General features: G+C 41.0%; 2 protein-coding genes across 19 annotated transcripts in view; one reads left to right on the forward strand and one right to left on the reverse strand.

The window, feature by feature from the left end:
- Positions 1 to 2201, reverse strand: part of OARD1 (O-acyl-ADP-ribose deacylase 1) — a 6119-nt gene extending 3918 nt beyond the window's left edge. For 2 of the 9 annotated variants that reach the window (XM_054491016.2, XM_063666192.1), the window contains exons 1-3: positions 1612 to 2096; positions 884 to 963; positions 421 to 565 (exon numbers count right to left, since the gene is read on the reverse strand). In XM_054491016.2, the coding sequence (XP_054346991.1) occupies positions 421 to 565; positions 884 to 922 (184 nt within the window). In that variant the 5' untranslated portion in view covers positions 923 to 963; positions 1612 to 2096. Of the gene's footprint in view, positions 1 to 420; positions 566 to 883; positions 964 to 1526 lie in introns of all 9 variants that reach the window. The other 7 variants (XM_054491017.2, XM_063666194.1, XM_054491010.2 and 4 more) reach the window with 6 other exon arrangements.
- The window catches only part of NFYA (nuclear transcription factor Y subunit alpha), a 27132-nt gene continuing 8704 nt past the window's right edge, over positions 2178 to 20605 (forward strand). For 2 of the 10 annotated variants that reach the window (XM_054490997.2, XM_063666189.1), the window contains exons 1-6: positions 2265 to 2380; positions 8343 to 8478; positions 10128 to 10211; positions 13367 to 13513; positions 18908 to 19039; positions 19529 to 19634. In XM_054490997.2, the coding sequence (XP_054346972.1) occupies positions 8404 to 8478; positions 10128 to 10211; positions 13367 to 13513; positions 18908 to 19039; positions 19529 to 19634 (544 nt within the window). In that variant the 5' untranslated portion in view covers positions 2265 to 2380; positions 8343 to 8403. Of the gene's footprint in view, positions 2381 to 8342; positions 8479 to 10124; positions 10212 to 13366; positions 13514 to 18907; positions 19040 to 19528; positions 19635 to 20605 lie in introns of those variants that run through there. The other 8 variants (XM_063666187.1, XM_063666190.1, XM_054490992.2 and 5 more) reach the window with 7 other exon arrangements.

A 20605-nucleotide genomic window follows, 5' to 3' on the forward strand; every position in this document is an offset into this window, starting at 1 on the left:
TTACATAGGACTCTAGTGCACATTTCTGGTTTAAAGTGGCCCGTAGAAAGTAATGGGAGGGGTCTGTAAGGAAGAAGATGTTTCTAAATTCCTCTTTGAAGAAAAAGCAGAATATTGGTAAGTAAAGGATCTTGAATGCCAACCTATAGACTAAGCATCTCAGAGTTATTTCAAGTTTCAGAGAAGTACAGTAATATTGTCAAGAAAGTTTTATGATACAAGAGGAAGAGATTAAAAACCTTCACAGGAGTTGGGTTTTGATATGGTAAAGGTCCAAACTAGAGGCCATTCTTGGGGAGGAAAATCTAAAAACATTTGGTTCTTAGGAATCTCCTCTTTACACGCATATTTTATTAAAGTGTAACAGATTAAAAGGCGCTCTAGCCAGGGCAAACCAGGTAAGTGGTTTCCAAAACTCACGTTGATTTAAAAGTTCTTGCACCCCTCCAAATTTCTTCTTAAAGAGGACAGCTATCCCAGCGCCCATGCGACAATCCTCACTGATACAGTGGGCTAAAGAGTCTGTTTTCGGGCATGCAAAAAGGTCTCCTTTCACATAAGTGATCTAAAAAATGTGCAAAGGAAAAGACAATGTTTTATTAGATACAGTAAAATACTAAGCTACTTTTCTGTATTTTGTGTTTCCCACGACACCTCTCCCGGCACCCCTTCCTGCCATCTGATTTAAAGCCAAACTAATTACAGCATGTGTAAAAGGAAAGTAATGGATGATCCCTGCCTAGAATTTTGAGCCTTTTTTAAGTAAATCAGCTAGAGAGAAAAAAAGATAATTCAATGATTAATTTAATTAAAAAGTGTTTATGCTTTTGACCTCCATCATTACGAATTTCAGTTCACCAATAAGTGAATAGTTGTTACGCACTCTGCTTCCTTCTGGATCTTCATTAAGGCTGCTGGCCATGATACTGAGTCGCTATTTCCAGAATTTAAGTGTTTCTTCAGCTATAAGAAGGGAAAAGGAAGTAAAAATGCTTAGGCAGCCTTAGTATATAATATTCTGATTGCCCTGTACACCCACTTAATAGGATTTTTTCCCCAACGTTTATCGATGAATGTGAGTTTGTTCGGCCCCTGGGACGTAATACAAAACTCTTCTGGGGCAAAAAAGAGGAAGAATACTAAGGTTCGGAGGCTGCCTCGACCCGCTCTCCTTTCGCGCTTTCCTGGCGCGCCCCACTCCGTCAGCGGAAGCAATGCCCATTCCCAAGACACGCCTCCTCCTTTCTCCAGGGCCACTCCCGAGCAAGGCCGATTTAGGACGGTCTCCTTTTCTCTGCACGAAGCAAAAGTATTTCCCCAATGGGTTTGGCTTAGAAGAAAACAGAAGGGACTTGGCCACAGTCCCGTTAAGCCGCAACCATTGAGTGTACAGGGTACTGGCGTGCTGAGCCCCAGGCGTGGGGAAAGGAAGGCGGCCTCTCAAGGAACGTTCACCCCCCACTTTTTTGGGGGGTGCGTGGGAGAAGGAAAGAGTCTATTGAAGCCTCCCATTCTCTGTATCCTACCCTAGGGCGGGTCAGCGAGGACGCAGAGTCTGTCCTGGGGTCCTATGGGAAGGTGCGGGGAGGCTCGCTCAAAGCCCCAACGTACCCAAGTCACCCTTCACCTGGAAAGGAGTCGGTTGTTTGGAGGTCCCCGCCCCCGCGGGGAAGGGCTCCGGCTCCGACCCTGGTAGGTGGGGAGCAGCCGACCAGCCCAAACGCGGAGCCAATCCCGCCAAAGCCCTTAATTGCACGCATCTAAGATGGCCGCCCCCGCCCGGTAGCGGGGCGGAAACAAGCCCTTCTAGCTTGCTAGCCGAGCCCACACTCTTTGGCGAAGGCCGCCGAACTTCCGGCAGTAAATTCCGTGGTTTCCCGCCGCCGCCCGCGCATGCGTAACGAAACTGCCCCAACGAGTCGGGAAAAGTGGCGCTTGCGCATTAGCCGCAGGGGGGGTGTCCCAGTGGCCACTTGGAAAGGGGTGGGCAGCTGGCAAAGGGGCTAGTTAGCGCCTGCGTAGTACTAAGCTCAAGGCAGCGCTTTGAGTTGAAGGGGCTGGCGCGTCTGGAAGGCGCCTGCGTATTCCTTCGACTGGGGGTGGTGTCAAATCGGGAAGGTGGGCGTGGCTGCAGGGAACGCCTGCGCGTTGCTCCTCCAAAGGGGTGGGGCGATCCCAGAACTGGAGTTAGTGGGCGTGGTCTCAGAGGCGCCTGCGCGGAGGCGGTTGGAGGGAGGCCCGATTCCCCTTTGTTCGGGTTCGCCATTTTGCTAGGCAGCGGCAGTGGCGGCGGCAGCGGCGGCTGGAGCCTCTGATTGGGTTTCGGAGTCCGGTACTGGAGCCAATCAGCGCGGGCAGCGAACCGGGGGAGCGAGGCACGGTGAGTGTGAGGAGCCAATATCCAGCGGCCCAGAGCCGGCCCCAGCGCCCCGATTGGCGGGTCTCGCTGACCACTCAGGAGAGGCCCAGGCGCCCGTCGAGCCCGGGGAGTCGAGCTGAGCCTAGCCGAGCCGGGCGGCCAGCGGCCCCGGCCTGGGGCCTGCGAGCGCTTCGGGGCACTCCCGGCCGAGGCCTGCAGGGGCCGCCCCGCGCGGGGATGGCGCCCCGGGGAGCAGGCACCTCGGGGCTCCGACCCTCGCAGGGTGCCAGGGTCAGTTGGGAATGCGTCCCCGTTCCCTGACTCTTAGGCCCAGGTTCTCAGGCCCCAGGCCTGGGGCCACGAATGGCCCTACACTAGGGGACACATGCGCGCCCTGGGCCTCGGCGATTTCCTCCTGGTCGTTCTGGCCGCAAACTTAAACCTGCTCTTGCACTCTCCACTCTTCACTCTCCGCCCTTGGGACAGGAAGCCTCCCCGGGGCCCGCGCCCCCCGCCCCCCGCTCCCCGCTCCCAGCGAGCCGGGTCTGTCTATCTGCAGCCCCTCTAGGTCGGGAGGGAGGCCTGGGGAGGGTGCGCGCCGCGGCCGCGGGGTCCCGAGTGCGGCTGGCAACGGGGCTGGCCCGCCCTAGCCTCGGAGCCCTACGGTCCCGCCCCCGCTGTCTTCCTGGTGGGGAGAGGGGGCCGTTAGTTTGCCCACTCCCCCAGCTCCGCCGCGCCCCTCCTCCCAGCCCGCTCCGCCCGGGTCTCCGGCCCGGCGCCGTTACCACCCCTTTTGGCTCGTCATTTCCTCTCTTCCCCGCCCCGTTCGCAGTGGCAGGACCGCACACCTCCGTCTTGGAGCCCAACCAAGCGGTCTCCCTTTCTTGTCCGGGCTGTAAGACCAGTCCATTCGGTGCCTGGAACCTCACTCTTAGAAGATTGATACCCTTGCGCATTCTTCTTCCCGGAGGCTGCACAACTTGCTGTTCATATTACTAATCTTATCCACTGCTCATTTTGTGAAATCTCCCTCCCTTGGGAATGTAGTACAGTTTTGGGTTTTTTTTTTTCCTTCGTTTTTGTTTTCGCCTTTCTATGTTACTTTGTGTCAGGCTTGACCCAGTCCACTCATCTCTTGGTTTATGTTTTTCTGATACACTTTCAAATCCTGTGTTAACGTTTTCTCAGCAGATGTTTAGAAACTAACAGTGTTGTGGGGTTTTCCTTAGGGCGAGAGGTTGCTGTTGGCAACCAATTATCCAGCAGTTAGTATATGCCAGGTATAATCCGTGTGTTAGGGAGGGAGTATGTAGAGGTCAGTAAGAACTGTGCCTACCTGATGGAAATTGACAGGTGAACAGGTAGTTAATACTTAACGGTTAGTGCTATAAAGGGGCCAAGTTCTGTGCTGTGAAGTATCCATACGTGAGCTAGCCTCCGTGAAAGGCTTATCACCGCCGCACTTTTGACTGGCCTTGAAGAATGATGGTAATTCTTCCACAGGAAAGATGGAAGAGCATTGCTCGAAGAGAAGAAAAGCATGTGCGGAGGAATCAAATTACACTGAGGCAGGAAGATGGGATAGGGAAGAGGGCAGTAGTAGTGATAGTTTAGGGGGGAAAGCCCAGTTGGTAAAATACTTGTATGTCTTGCTAAGGAATATTTTGGAAACAGTTACTATTTTGTGTGGAGGTTCAAGTAGAAGGGATCTAGAGCTATATTTTTTCCTAAGATTGAAAAAACGAGTTTCTGACTTGTTTATGGGTTCTGCCCCGTGACAGTGGCTGAGTTCTTTGGGGAGGAAGAGGAGATTTTTGTCTTAGGACTCTGAAAATTATTTTTACTCATGTGAATCATCTAGTGCATTCCCTGGCACATAAAGGTCTTAAGTATCTGGTGCCCATTTCTAAATTCACATTTAATGTTATACAACTAGTAGGTTTCAGAAAACTCGTATTCCAGTGCTCTTGCATTACTAAAACTTCGGGGACAGGTTTTATTTTCACTTTTTAGGATGAGGTTTTCATTGTTGCTTAAGTCATTTTCTTAATTCATTTGATTGTCACGTTATCCGCATTAGCAGATGAGATGATAGAGCTTAAATAGTCTAAAAAACATGTATATTTGCCTTTAGAACGTTTTTTTGTTTGTTTGTTTTTGGATACAGGGCTTTCCTTTGTCGTCCAGGCTGCAGTACAGTGGCGCAATCATAGCTCACTAACCTAGAACTCCTGGGCTCAAGCCATCCTCCCGTCTTGGTCTCCCAAAACGTTGGGATTACAGGCATGAGCCACTGCGTCCTGACCTGAAATAGATGTTTTAACCTTAGTATTTAAAAATAGGTATGTTCTGGTCACTTCAAAATCACTAAATACTTTTGCTTGGCATCTTTCTAAAAGGCATTATAATCTGGTAACTTTTTTGCTAAATACCTTTCAAGCTTCCACCAGTCTGCAGAAGAATTTCTTTGTCTGACATTTCGAAAGAAAGTAGTGTGGCCCCAAGCTTTTCGTCCCGTTTAGTCCACTGTTCACATGCTGAAATATTTCTGTTCTTGTTTTTATGCTCTCTTGATTTGTAGTACTTCACCTTCCTCCACATCATCACATAGCTAAATCTTTCTCACACTTAAGACCAGTTCATCCTGCAGGCCTCTGATAGCAAAGAAAAAAAAAGTTCAAATAGTTCCTTTTTTTTTTTAAGCCTTGTTGATTTATCCCCAGCTGGAACAAATCTCTGTCCTCCAAATTCCCATATCACTTTATCTCTTAGGATTCCAGTATAGGTTTTTACTCCATTACTAAACTTAAAGACTCTTTGAAGTTAGAATCTTCGTCAGAGATTTCTTTTTATTTTTAAAACCTTCAGAACAGTGTCTGGCACATGGTATATAATTAGTGGAGAGAAGTGCATTAGAAAGCTCCAATCCAGAAATCTGTAGGATGATGGGGAAGCTGGACAGCCCTTTGTTGTAGTCTAGTCTTTCATCAAACGTGTTTCAGGACCCACTTGTTGAGTTGTGGAAGAAATTGAGTGAGCCAATGCTGGGAATTTTTAAATAATAGAATAGAAAATATTTGCCAGGCATGATGATGGCTCACGACTGTAATCCCAGCACTTTGGGAGGCCGAAGTGGGAGAATCCTTTGAGCTCAGGAGTTTGAGACCAGCCTGGGTAGCATAGGGAGACCACCTCTCTTAAAAGAAAAAAAAGAATAGAAAATACCAAAGTGCATCTTGTGTTGTATAAGGGTAAATACTGTTTCATGAAACTTTCATTTCAGTTATGTGCTTATACATGTGTGCACTGAGTTGTGATAATGAAATGTGTTTCTTACTAAGGGTTGTGGTCAAAAAAGTTAAAAAGCTACTGTTCTAGGCTTTGCCTGGTAGTGATTATCAACTGTGATAATCCTATGGCTTTTCATATGCTTACACTAGTTGGGTTTCTGAAGGTTTTAGCTTTGGAGTGTGTGTAGGTCCACATAGCATGGATTCCTAGTAAGTGGTTGGCTAAATCTCAGCTTTTGCACCTTGGAATAGTGGGTTAAAGAGAATTGCACTGAGAAGAGAATGCACTAGGAAGAGAATTTTCATGCTAGCCAGAATAAACACTCTTATTTGTTTCTCTGTCTTTGAGGAAAAACCATTCAAAACTTTGTGTTAAGAGCAAGAGCTAGACAGACTAAATCTGGCTTAGTTTGTCATAATCTTGGGCAAAGAGGCACTTTGGGAAAGACTATCGAATTGTATTGCAGTCTTGCTAACTGAAGCTTACAGTAGTAGGAACATACGACTTTACTGAAACCAGTTGCTTATAACATTAACTATTAACAGTATCAATATCATGATACAGGCTAAATCACTCTGTCATTAATGTGAGAGAGAATTGCTGCTAGATTTGAAGCTGCTCTTCAAATCTTGATACTCTTCAAAGTATAGATTTAAATATTGCTAAATTGGTTCATTTGTATTACCAGAATAAACTAGTTAAGAAGAAAATCTGTACGTTACATATATTAGTCATTATCATGTGCTTCAAGTTATATTTTAGTCTTGTAAAGATGTAAACTTCTGGATATTAGTCAAGGAAAAAATATCATATAAGAAGGAAATTTGGAGTTGGGGAGGCGTTGAAACCTAAAAGACATTCCTTTCATGATCCTTATTTTTTAAAATCAATTTATTGAGAGATACTTTAGATACAAAGTATAATAATTTTAAGTGTGTATTTTGATAAGTTTTGACAAATTTGTACACCTGTGCAACCGCTACCACAATGAAGATATAAAACATTTTCATCACCCTACAATGTTCTAAGGCTCCATGCCAGTCAACCTCCCTCTTTCCTGTCTCCTGTATTCTCCACTCCCAAGGAACCACTGATCTATTTTCTGTCTCTAGATTAATAATGTCTTTTGGAGATTTTATATAATGGAATCATATATATTCTTTTACATTATAACCTTAATTTTATTAGTTTACAGATATAAATGTATTGTGTGTATTAGAGACAAAATAGAATTTAGGGAAGCCTGTTAGTGTCCCTAACAGACTCACAGTCTGGCTGAAAACCTGATTTTCTATTCTATACCCAGAATCTCTGAGGAGCAGACTTAGTCAACCAATTCCAAAGAGACTGGTGTAAAAATCAGAAAACCGGTTGGTCATGTTGCTGATTATATTTGCTCCCTGTTGGCCAATCTATATGTAAATCCAAATTATAGCTAGAAATTTACCTAGTGAGCATTCCATTAGATCAAGGGCAGTGCTTTGGAGAACCATATGGCCACAAGTCCTCTTGCTGTGATGACATAGCCTGTTACTTATGGCTCATAGATTCTCATGTTGTATCCATTTTGGTTATGAGTAATGGGGTTGATTAATTTTTATTTTGATTAAATTTTGTTATATTTTTCCCAACATTCCAACATTCATTTGGGAAATAAGAATTTCCCAAAATTCTTATTCTGAAAATAAGAATTTTCAAGTGTGCAGTGAAATCAAAGGAATTTGAAAATAAATACTTGTATACCTGCCAGTTAGGGTCTATTAACATCTTACTATAATTGCCTTACCAGATATTTCTCCACCCATTCATCCATTTTTTTGATGCATTTCAAAGTAAATTTTAGGTATCAATACACTTCTTTCTAAGTACTTGGACATATAGTTGCACATATTTTGGTTTCTTCTTTCACACTGTATTGAGACACCTTGCAAATGATTAATTCCACCAGCATGTGTGGATTTATGGAGAGTGGTACTGTACTTTGCCATGATAATGAGCAGCTCAGTTAGGTCATGTCATTTTATTATTCAGATGTTGGAATTTATGAGGGCCTAGTGAAAAATCGGAGAGAAGGACCTATCTACATTTTTGTTTATATATCTGTCTCCCTCCCATATTTCCAAGATGAATTACCCATTGCTAACTTATATCATTTTAATTTTTTAATGAAGTCTTTATTAAAGGTTCTCAGATATCATTCAGTTTATCTAATTGTATCCTTATTTTTAAAAGTGGATCTTCAACTCTTAAAGTCTATGAGAAGGGTAAATTTTGCCTACCATATGTAGTGGACCTGAGTAACATGTTTGGTGGGAAGCAATTATGTGTTACAACTTAAAGAAGCTTTATTCTCTAAAGTATATGTGCAAACCTGAAAATCAGTGTTAGGTACGCCTTGTATCAAAGTGATGTAGCTTAATGAGTATCTCTTAGGTGCAAGTATTGCTCTGACAGTATTGAAAGGTAAGGTTGCCAGTATACTAAAAGCATTTTAGAAACGTGAAAATAGCATTATGTTGTTATGATTGTGCCATGTAATCCTAGTTAAAAATGATACTGAATATAAGCATTTCCTATTCTCCTATCCTCTTTTCTTGCAAATAAAGTACAGTGATAAATTATCCAGGTTGATTGTCTGGTAAGGCCTTTATTGACAATCTCACTTTAGTTTCTTTCCCCACCTTTCTAATAGGAGTGTACCTCACAGCCTTCTAGGATCTCCAGAGTGGACAGGAATCTCATTTGGAGGGACCATGGAGCAGTATACAGCAAACAGCAATAGTTCGACAGAGCAGATTGTTGTCCAGGCAGGACAGATTCAGCAGCAGGTATGGAAGCAAAACTGCTTTAAACATACAGCAATGAAACTGATAACAGCACCACTCAATTGGTTGGTCTATTGCCCTGGGGAATTATTTGAAAGATACCAGATCTTGTGAGATATTGGGTCTGATGACTTGTGCTGAAATGCCATGTCTAGCCCATGACCACTTAGAATCTACTCTTCATGGGTGCCTGGGGTTATAGTAAATTGCCTCTTTTATCTCATTGTAAGTAAAAACATCTAGTCTGGTTTTCAGATGGAAATTTGGACTTTAAAATTTTTCTGGATTCTATTTGGTCTTTTTCTCTTCTTGTTTGAGGTAACTTGTGATTTAGTAAGGTTTTGTCCACAACAGACAAACCAACATAGCTTCCAATAAATCTTCTGTTCTTTGATTTGGTCTGCCACATTTTTTATTCAGAAAAGCTCTGGTTTAACATTAGGATAATATTTAGACAGCCATTCTTATGGATAAGACATACTAGAAAGGAATTCCCTGCTGCTGGTTTATTCCTAATTAATAAATTGCTTTCTTGAATTTATACACAGGTTACATTTTCTGATGCTTTATGCTTGGGTTTATTATAGTAAAACTTCACTTTTTTCCCACCCCTAGAAGAAAAAAATTTATTATGTTTCTATTTGACCTTAGGCCAAGACTGATATTTTGGAAATATTTTGTTTTCAAAATGGAATTTAGCTAATATAGAAAAGTAGTAGGGAAGGCAAAGGAAGTATTGATGATGAGTTTTTCCCATCTAATGATCAAAGACAAACTCCCTTGATAGCTTTCCCTTCCATACAGCTGCTGTGGCTCTGGCAGTTTCCTTCAACTGCCTTTTTAGAGGAAGGGATTCCACAAAGGGCCCTCCATTCAGACGAGTGCCCTGGAGGGTGGCTTTTTATTCTTTCAGAATTTGCCATTAGTGGATGTAAAAATAAGGTTGAATCATTGAAAACATGGCTCTTAAAGCAGTCCAGACAGGTAGAAATAATCTTAGTTTTGAAGCTGGGCATGGTGCTGCTTGCCTGTAATCCCAGCTACTCTGGAGGCTGAGACGGGAAGATTGGCTTAAGCCCAGGAATTCAAGACCAGCCTGGGCAAAACAGCAAGACCCCATCTCAAAATAAGTACATAAATAAAGTTTAAAAAAAAAGAATCTTAGTTTTGGGACATGAGAGCATTGATGTCATGAAGATGATTTCGGTTCATAGTGAGTAATTACTCCTCCTTTCTTGGTGATTGCATTTAAGCCCAGAATTTTTTATGGTAGTTTCAGGGCTATTAAAACCTAATCATTTTTTTCTTGTGAACTCATCTGAGGAGATAAAAAGGGCATTAAATAATTATGTAAGTAGAAGTATCAGATTCCTGTTTCTGGAGGGAAAGATTGCATTACAAATCTTTGTGTTAATGATGACAACTGTTTTGAGTTTTTGAGTCAAATTTTGAGGTCCACTCTGGAGACAAAGGGCTAATATCTGTAATCCTACTACCTTCAACAAAACAGCTTCAATATAGGGAGTCTGTACATTTTGAAAGTCCTTCAGGCTTCCCTCTCTCTCCTCCAAGAGGTAAGGTGATCTCATGTCTTGAACTACACATTTCCTTCCTGACGTATTTCAAGCTCTTCCTGTTCCTGTTCTCAGCAGCAGGGTGGTGTCACTGCTGTGCAGTTGCAGACTGAGGCCCAGGTGGCATCCGCCTCAGGCCAGCAAGTCCAGACCCTCCAGGTAGTGGTACCCTCTCTGATTCTCTGTGAGCACTGCATGAACTTCTCCTCTCCTCATGTCTGGTGCTGTTTGTGTTAGGATCTCCAGTAGGAATGGCAAAGTCAGTTGCATGTCTTTGATGCTGCTAACTTGTCTTTGAGGCTTATAAGATGCCAGTTTCCTAATATTTCATGCCAAGTCATATAGAGACCCCGTATCAACTTTCTGAGGATTGGATTTGACTAGCGTGTTTCTTTGAGAATGCCTGGAAAAGAAATGGTATAAGTGACAGGAAGAAATTCTTATAAGTGACATTAGAATTTATTCAGGACTCGGCCGGGCGCGGTGGCTCACGCCTGTAATCCCAGCACTTCGGGAGGCCGAGGCGGGCAGATCACGAATTCAGGAGATGGAGACCATCCTGGCGAACACGGTGAAACCCCGTCTCTACTAAAAATACAAAAAAATTAGCCGGGCGTGGTGGCAGGCGCCTGTAGTCCCAGCTACTCGGGAGGCTGGAGCAGGAGAATGGCGTGAACCTGGGGGGCAGAGCTTGCAGTGAGCAGAGATTGCACCACTGCACTCCAGCCTGGGTGACAGAGCGAGACTCTGTCTCAAAAAAAAAAAGAATTTATTCAGGGCTCACACTCTGATCCAATTCATTGCATGGTAAAAATTTTGTGTATTTGTGTTATAATGGAGAAGGAAATATATACATATATAGACAAACATAAACTAGGCTAGGCTGTGCTTTATTTTTATTCAAGGGGCAACTCAACTGAAAAATAATCATTGCACTTGGCAAGGTTTATCTAAGCACTGAATCTTGTTAATTTCTTGTTAACTGCTATTGTTTCCACTACCTTTCCTGGGGGAATAGTGACCTGTCTTATTACTAGATCTGCAAAGATTACCCCAGATACCTCTTGGTTAGGCAGAAGCAGGATATGCTTTCTGTAAGTCTTAGGTGTTAAAGCCACTGTGATAATTCTTGGTTAATCAATACAGTTCTTTAGCATCGTGTATGGCTAAGTTAAGTATCCTAAATTGGGTTCTAATTTGGCCAGTTCCTATAAGAAATAGGAGTAGGAGCAGTCGTCTACTCTGTGTATGTAGGTTACTTTTATTAAAATGACTCTATTTTTGAGAAATTGGCAAGATTTGGGTACCCTACTTTTTCCCTCCATTGAATTAGAAATGATTCAAAGTAGAATCTAGAATGTAGAACTGGCATCTCACTTTACTGCTAGTGCTGCTAAGCATCCTGCAGATAACTACCTCTTATTGTCATCACTTCACTTTATCCTTTCAATCCCACCCCTACCCCTGCCACCAATAGTGTTTGGTAATGATGTACAGCCAACTTTGAACATAAATTAAGCTGAAACAAACTGAGCTTGTAGGCACTCCGAAACTGTGTTCAAATCTCACAGTCCAACAGCTTGTTAATGTTTTTCATGCTTGCTTCATCTTACTCATATATAAAACAGTATTTTGGATTGTCATTAACCCCTTGTGGAATAGGAATGTAATATGCTCTTAACTGTATGGCTTCTTGTTTGATGCATGTGTCTTTGTAACATTTTTCTGTTGTAAATACAGTGAGCTCTTTGGAGTCTCAAATCATTTATCATGTGCACAAATAGCACATCAATTGGGAAGGAAATTAAGATGATGAATAGATAGAAAATTATTAATAGCTGTAACTTAAAACTTGTGCTTCCTACTTACATAGATTTTATTTAAAAGAAGTGGAAACACTTTATGGAAATAATAGAAACCTTTCCTCTAGGGATCTGATTATTTTGGGAGAATTTTAAATAGTTATTTTGGTTATTCATGCTATATGTATTCTGAGAAATCTTTCTTGATACAGAATATGCAAGCATTTGGTGTAGCAAAGGGAAATTGATTTGGAATGGGGAAATAAGGGAAAGAGGTAACGTGAGAGAGTCAGGCTGTAAAGTCCTTAAAAAAGTAAAGTAAAGGTTCTCAATGGACAGTTTAACAAAACTTAGGATTTCAATGTTCCTGGTGATTCTAATACATTAGTGGTGGTGGCGGTGGCGGTGGTGGTGGTGGTGATTGTAGGAGGACCTTACTATCTAACCTACTCATCTAGGACAGAATGATCTTTTAACTAATTGCTGTTACTTGCACATACTTTCATTAAGTGTGAATATTTCAGTCATGAATATTCTGTTCTAAGTAATTTCTGTCAAAGATAGAGTCTGAAAATGAAAATTTTGAACTATTCCATGGATCATTCCAGTTTACTTCTAAAGCACTTTTAAAGTGCTCCCAGAAAGCATTCTATTAGGTATTTTTGTATTGGGACTTAAGATGTGACAGAGCACTTGTAGTGACCTGGCTCTTACAGTAGTCTGTTTACTCATAGGAGCTTGAAATTTGTACACTTGACTGCTCTGTGTAATTTCAGTATTTATTGTTGCTTCTGATAAAGCTAAAATAACCAGGTGGATATGATAGAGGCCAGTGTGAGGAATTCCACCATGGAGACTGCAAACTGACCAGAAAGTATTTTTAAGAAATCTTTAGTAGTGAGTTTAAACAACAAACATATCTAGAATTCACAGAGTGAAATGAGCAGGGTAAAGGTATACATTTGACATTTCATTTTAGCTTGAGAGACTGTAGGGAGAAAAGGGTCATCCTCTACATAAGCTTCCAGAGCTGCTTGCTACCCAGCCTCCTAGAGTCATTGCTGGGTACAGTTTGATTTACCTTCTTCACTTTATTTAGAATTTATACTCAATCACCATCACCACCATCACCTTTCCCTCTCATTGCCTTCTCTCCAGCCTTCACTACAGACCATTCCTGGATTGGTTTAAACAGGCAACTAACCTTGCCATTATGATTAAATGTTTGTCATGGATTTAGCCCCTGTTTGGTGACAAATGCCATATATCTATTGAGACTTCTCAAAGACTCTGGATATTCTCCATTATGTCTGACCTTAAAGTATTGAGCTGGGCATTTAGTAACAGGAATCATAGATATTTAAAGATAACTTGAGGACTTAAGACATATGTTTTCTTAGTCTTTTCTACCTTTTCCTTTTCTAGCAAGGCAGCAGAATAGTTCCAGTGACTGTCTTTTGGTAAAAACCATTTTGTCTTATGTTATTTCATTGTTCTTATTTTATTTCATTCTAGGTCCAAGGGCAGCCATTAATGGTGCAGGTCAGTGGAGGCCAGCTAATCACATCAACTGGCCAACCCATCATGGTCCAGGCTGTCCCTGGTGGACAAGGTCAAACCATCATGCAGGTACCTGTTTCTGGAACACAGGGTTTACAGCAGGTGAGTAATATTTAAAAATGTTGAGCAGTATATCAGAGGAGAGGTTTCAAAGAATAGATTATTACAACCTGTTTGATAATTGATATTGCATTTAACTGCTTCCTAACCCACATTTTGCATTCAGTTGATTTTCTGCCTTTATAGTACCAGTGATATAAACTAGAACTGTGCAGAAATTGGACAGCTCCAGTAATGACTAAGATATTAGGCATGATCTTGAATTGCTGTAAAGTATATAAAGAGGTTAGAATCTAGTTTATAGTTTATTTTATTTAAAAAGAAACAAAAATGAATATTTAGAAAGTTAGAAAAATAACAAAATGAGCAAAAAGTGGGTCCAAATTAATTAAGTAGAAAACTGACGTATAGAAAGGATAAATAAAATCTAGATTGTTTAAGCAGACCAGTAAAACAGGTAAATCCAGTTGAAAGACTGATTGAGAGACAGAAAACAAAAGTAAGCAAAGATGTAGAAGAGATTAAAGGAAGGCCAGGCGCAGTGGCTCATGCCTGTAATCCCAGCACTTGGGGAGGCCGAGGCAGGTGGATCACTTGAGGCCAGGAGTTCAAGACCAGCCTGGCCAACGTGACAAAACCCCATCTCTACTAAAAATACAAAAATTAGCCAGGCGTGGTGGCACACGCCTGTAATCCCAGCTATTTGGGGGGTTGAGGCATGAGATATCTTGAACCCAGGAGGTAGAGGTTGCAGTAAGCCAAGATTGTGCCACTGCACTCCAGGCTGGGCACCAGAGCAAGACTCTGTCTCAGAAAAAAAAAGAAGAGATTAACAGAAATATGTATAAATGTTACATATAATTCTGGGGTATCATATTTTAAAATTAGATATTTCTCATCGAGATGGCAAAAAAAACAAAAAGAGTCATTATATCCACTGCTAGGATGGATGTGGAGAAAAAGAATTAATCATTATTTTTGGTAATTTCAAACTGTGGAGTTATTTTGGAAAGGCACCTCACTATCTGTTAAATACAATGAACATTTGAGCTAGCAGTCCCACTTCTGAGAATCTGTCCTATAGGAAGAAAAGCATCAATAGTAGGGAGAAATTACAAAGACACTTTTCATAGCATTGTACTAGCAAAAAATAAAATTGCAATCTGAGTGTCCATTAATAAGAATAAGGAAATGGTTGGAATAAATCATAATATATTCATAGGGAATACTGCATCATCATTAAAAGACATGAACTGTTGACTTGGGGTGGGTTAATATTGAAATATTTTTAGTGGAAATAATTTGCAGAGAAATAGTGTGTGATCTCATCTTTGTAATTCATAACCAACCCCCCATGAGTATATGTTTATAGTCACGGAAAAGGGAGTATGAGAGAACTATTAGTTACTCTACCTAAATGTTTATATTGTTTCAACAGTTACAGCAGTCATATTAATGTCTTAGTTTTCTGGAGGAATTTAAGTTGAAAAAAGCAGCCATGATCCCACTGCTCATAAATCAAACTTGTACTTTTTGTGTATTCTTTTGTGTTTTATGCATAATTTTTGGGCATAATTGTACCATGCATGTGGGGTTGTGTTTTCATTTTTTTTTTAATTATTTCATAACGTTCAGTCAACTTGATGAATCAGAATTTCTAATTTATGAAATATAGTTAAGGATTTTGGTTTTCATTTGCCTTTGTAGGTAAACATTTGGGCACGATAGTTTTGTTTTTCAACTGAATTCGCAGGATAATTTCTTTGGATTGGGGATTGCTTGGGTAAAGGGTAGGAGCATATTTGAGCCCATTGGCATATTTTTGCCAAGATAGAATTGTACTTGGGATTAAAAATAGTTTTCACATTTCTCTTTGCATAAATATATGAGGCTTTAAATATCTTTTCAGCATGTGCTTTCCTTGATTCCCATTGCTATATCCTTTCTGTTCTTCTCTCTTTGCTTCCTCTCCAGTCCCCCTTGCTGCGCCTTCTCCACTGCTGAGTAGAGACAATGCGGTATAGTTAGGAACGGTGTACTGTGAGTGTAGTGGTCCAGCTTTCATTACCAGGTCTGCCATTAAACAAGATTCTGATCTCGACCAAGTCATTTAATTGTCGGTTTGCTCATCCAAAAATAAAATTTATATGAGATGATATCTAGGGTTCATTCTAGCTCTAAATTCTGTGATTTTTATGGGGTTTTATTTTGCTATAAGGAACCTTCAAAGAGTTATTTCCCTGCTTCCAAGTAGGGCTATAACTAACCAAGCTGAAAAAAATATATTCTGTTACGTAAATAAAGTTCTGTAGGTGAGATTCCATAGCCTCCCTTACAATGCTTAAGGCTTTAATCTCCTTTGTATAGGAGTTTTTTTTTTTTTTTCTCAGTAGTGTTCTTTGAGTAGCCATTTTTTAAAGAAGACTACTTCTTAACCTTTTTTGAATTGTATTCTCTATTTTAGAATCCTAGTAAAGCTTGCACCCTCTAAGAAAAAGTACAGATGTCCAGTCTCATGAAAAATTCTGTATATAATTTTAGACTAAAATCCTTGGCCTGAGAAAGACACTGGAACCAGAGAGAGGGCCAAGAAATAGAAGAATATTGGAAGTTGTCATATAATAAAAGTGGTATAAACATATCAGTGAAGAAATGGCTGAAGAATGATACAGAAAAGAAACTGACTTCCAATTCATACTGTATTTTAAAAAATATTTGCTAGGTGGATTAAAGATCTAAATGTAGAAAAGTAAACTTGGAAAATTCAAAAGAAAATATAAGAGAATTTTTATGCTATAGAGAAGGATATTTTTAAAAACAAATTGACTAAAACATAATATGCATTGAAATACATCAAAAGTAAACAAGGTGAAAACTTGGAAAAGATATTTTTAATACATATAACTGAGTTTGTATTCAGAATATGTATAAATAACTTTTATGTATTTATACAAAAATAGAAAAATGGGCAAAGAATATGAATAGATAGAAGAGGAAATCCTAACAGCCAATATAAACTTAGAAATGAAGTTGGTTCATATAACCAGATAAATTTGTTTACTTATTTATTTGCCAATACTTTCTGAATGCCAATTATGAGCTAAGTATTTGGAAAAAATAATTAAGAAAACCTAGGCAATCTATCCCCTAACAAAGTAGGATCCGTGAATGTCTCTAAGACATGGAACCCATTGACCTGTTTTTTTCACCTTCCTTGCATCAGTAGTCCTTTTTCCTATCAGCTGGTAGACTTTGTGATAACTTAAGGTTCTAGGCATGTTCTTCTTTCCAGACCAAGATGGTCCCAAGTTGAAATTATGGATGGAAAGTGACCTGGCTATAAAAATCTATCTTTCTGAAAGTATCCTCCTTCCAGACTGCCATCTCTGTTGAAGCAATGCTCATATAAAAAAAGTTTGTTGATGGAATTAATGGTCAAAGAAGTAAAGAGAAGGTTACTTAGTACTAGCCATGTATTCTGGCTTTTAAGTTTGGGAGGTATTCTTGAATATAAAATACTAGACATTTTGAGCTCTATGGGGCTCTCCTCACTGCTTTCTCTTTTGCACTTAAAAAAAAAAATGTGTCCACTAGTTATATGAAAATAGGATTTTGTACACCCAACATTTAAAGGGTTGTATTGCAGTTTTTTAGTTCCAAATTTTAGAGAAATATTTTTCAAGCTTCTTGTCAGGTTTCTGATAACACTCCTAAAAAAGTGGCTATAGCCATTAAAAAAAGAAAGAAGATAGATTTGGATAGCACACGATCCCTTGCTTTCCATAATTGCTTTATAAGGTTTAGCTATCCAATCCTAGGACCAAATAGGAGATACAAATTAAATCAACAAAAATTTGACAAACATTAATGACAGTAGTGAGTATTGGTGAAGTTATTGGAAACTAATAGGAGAAATATAATCTGTCACATTGCCTTAATTATCTATTACCATATAACAAATTATCCTAGAAGTTAGCGGCTTAAAACAACAAACATTTGGCCGGTGCGGTGGCTCACGCCTGTAATCCCAGCACTTTGGGAGGCCAAGGCAGGTGGATCACAAGGTCAGGAGATCGAGACCATCCTGGTTAACACAGTGAAACCCCGTCTCTACTAAAAAGACAAAAAAAAAATTAGCCAGGCGTGGTAGCGGACGCCTGTAGTCCCAGCTACTCGGGAGGCTGAGGCAGGAGAATGGCATGAACCCGGGAGGTGGAGCTTGCAGTGAGCCGAGATCACACCACTGCACTCCAGCCTGAGCCACAGAGCAACACTCCATCTCCAAAAAAAAAAAAAAATTATTTTATAGTTTCTGTGAGTTAGGAATCCTGACACACAGCTGTGTTGGATTCTTTCAAGGTCCTCTCAAGGCCCTTATCAAGGTGTTGTCCTGGGCTGCAGTCACATTTGACTAGGGTAGAATACATTTTGGGTTTTTTCTTTGTTTGTTTGTTTTTTTGAGACAGTTACTCGCTCTGTTGCCCAGACTGGAGTGCAGTGGTGCGGATCTTGGCTCACTGCAACCTCTGCCTCCCAGGCTCAAATGATCCTCCCACCTCAGTTCCCCAAGTAGCTGGGACCACAGGCATGTCCTACCATGCCTGAATAATTTTTGTATTTTTCAGTAGATATAGGGTTTTGCCATGTTGCCCAGGCTGGTCTCTAACTCCTGACCTAATCTGCTCGCCTCAGCCTCCTAAAGTGCTGGGATTACGGGCATAAGCCATTGTGCCCGGCTGTCAGCATTTTTAATATATATAGTATTTCCTCTGTAAAAAAGTACTTCATCATTCACCAAAATGGCAAGATTAAAAAATAATAATAAAGCACTTCAGAGTGTATTTTATTTTTTTATTTTTTTGAGATGGAATCTCACTCTGTCACCCAGGCTGGAGTGCAGTGGCGTGATCTCTGCTCACTGCAACCTCCGCCTCCGGTTCAAGTGATTCTCCGGCCTCAGTCTCCCAAGTAGCTGGGATTACAGGCGTGCACCACCATGCCCGGCTAATTTTTGTGTTTTTAGTAGAGACAGGGTTTCACCATGTTGGCCAGGCTGGTCTCGAACTCCTGACCTCAAGTGATCCACCCACCTCGGCCTCCCAAAGTGCAAGGATTACAGGCGTGAGCCACCACACCCAGCCCAGAGTGTATTTTAAATATGCATGCTTTTCAATATATATAATCATACCACTGCTATCTTTCATAAAAACTGACATTGATTTATTAATATCAGGTATCCAGACAGTGTCAAAATTCCCTATTTGTTTCATAAATGGAAAATAAGTTGTGTCTACTTCATAATGGAGGGCAGAGCAGGACTTCTTTTTTCCTCTTCAGAACATTTTCTGCTTTCTAGAGAAATGTGGATAACTCTCAGGGACCAAAGGAGACCAGTGTCAGTAGAGTACAATCCTTTTTTTATGTTCTTTTCTGCAGATACAGTTGGTCCCACCTGGACAGATCCAGATCCAGGGTGGACAGGCTGTGCAGGTGCAGGGCCAGCAGGGCCAGACCCAGCAGATCATCATCCAGCAGCCCCAGACAGCCGTCACTGCTGGCCAGACTCAGGTAATTCCACTAGCTCTGTCACACAGGAGCAAAACTGATTTGGAAGAGTCGGATAACTGAGTCAGATATTTCATGTATAGCATGTATAGTAGAAAAGGGGATGAAAACCATAAAAAAATATATTTTTGGCTGGGCGCGGTGGCTCACGCCTGTAATCCCAGCACTTTGAGAGGCCGAGGCAAGCTGATCACAAGGTCAAGAGATCAAGAACATCCTGGCCAACATGGTGAAACCCCGTCAAAATACAAAAATTAGCTGGGCATGGTGGCACATGCCTGTAATCCCAGCTACTCAGGAGGCTGAGGCAGGAGAATCGCTTGAACCCAGGAGGCGGAGGTTGCAGTGAGCCGAGATTACGCCACTGCACTCCAGCCTGGCGACAGAGTGAGACTCTGTCTCAAAAAAATAATTTTTTTTTTTAAGGATTACATCGTTCTTTGTTAGTATCTTTGGGATCTATTGAATTGTGTCGTTACTTATTTCCTCCAGACACAGCAGCAGATTGCTGTCCAGGGACAGCAAGTGGCACAGACTGCTGAAGGGCAGACCATCGTCTATCAGCCAGTTAATGCAGATGGCACCATTCTTCAGCAAGGTAAGTGTACCCATAAGAGCTTCCCTAGGACTTTTTGTGGCAACTTTTTTGTCCCTTAGACAACTGACATCTTTAGAATTTGAGTGGTGAGCTTGACACCACATATTTTTTGGACAAAAAAAAAAAGATTTCCTCTAGCTCTCCATTGATTGTTGGTTTCTTGTCACCATCCGTGACCAACAGTGATTCCATGTGTAGCAGTTTCTACAGTGGTTGCTAATCTAGGGATTGTGTAAGCTTTTAGGGAAGAAGTCTTTCTAAACAGAAGATTAGAAATAGGGAGTTTACTGGTAAAGAGAGAAATAGATCAAAAATCAAGTTGGCTTTAGAGTGCTATTGCTGCTTATGTTTTTTTCTGGGTCATTTCATTACTTTAAATGACTATTATGTATACAGCACTTTTACTAAGAAGAGTTCTCAAAGAGCCTCTAGTCTAGTAAGAGAGACATGTGAACAAATAAATACAATGCAGGGCCCTCATGGAAGTATGTTCTAGGAATAGATAACATAAATAATAGAGAGATCTGTTCGGTGTGGGAGGAGGAGTGCAGAAACTGAACTTGAAGGCTTTTGGAAGCACCTGTTAGTCAAATAGTTAAATCAAAAAAGGACATCTTTGTTAGATTCCATGACTTTGTGATTGCAAATTTGCAATATACAGGATCCAGAGAGTGCACTAACTGTGTGCTCTTGTATTACTCCGGGGAGGCCCTGAACTGGATTGAGCCCAGGCAAGAGTTCAAACAGAATGGTGAACAAATCCTCATGTGCTGCTGTTGATAGTCTGGGGACTTGGAATGCTTGGTTTAATTTTAAGTTTTAATACAACTGACTCATTGTCAGTGTGAGATAAACAAAGTATAAGTTTTAAAATCTCTGTCCTGAAGCAGATTGCTCATATGTACAAGAGCGGTAGGTATAGCTATAGTCAGACTGACCTGTAGAAGAGGAGGCCTCCAAACCTTTTCACC

This window comes from Pongo pygmaeus, chromosome 5 (genome assembly GCF_028885625.2).
Source record: "Pongo pygmaeus isolate AG05252 chromosome 5, NHGRI_mPonPyg2-v2.0_pri, whole genome shotgun sequence".
Classification (NCBI taxonomy): domain Eukaryota; kingdom Metazoa; phylum Chordata; class Mammalia; order Primates; family Hominidae; genus Pongo; species Pongo pygmaeus.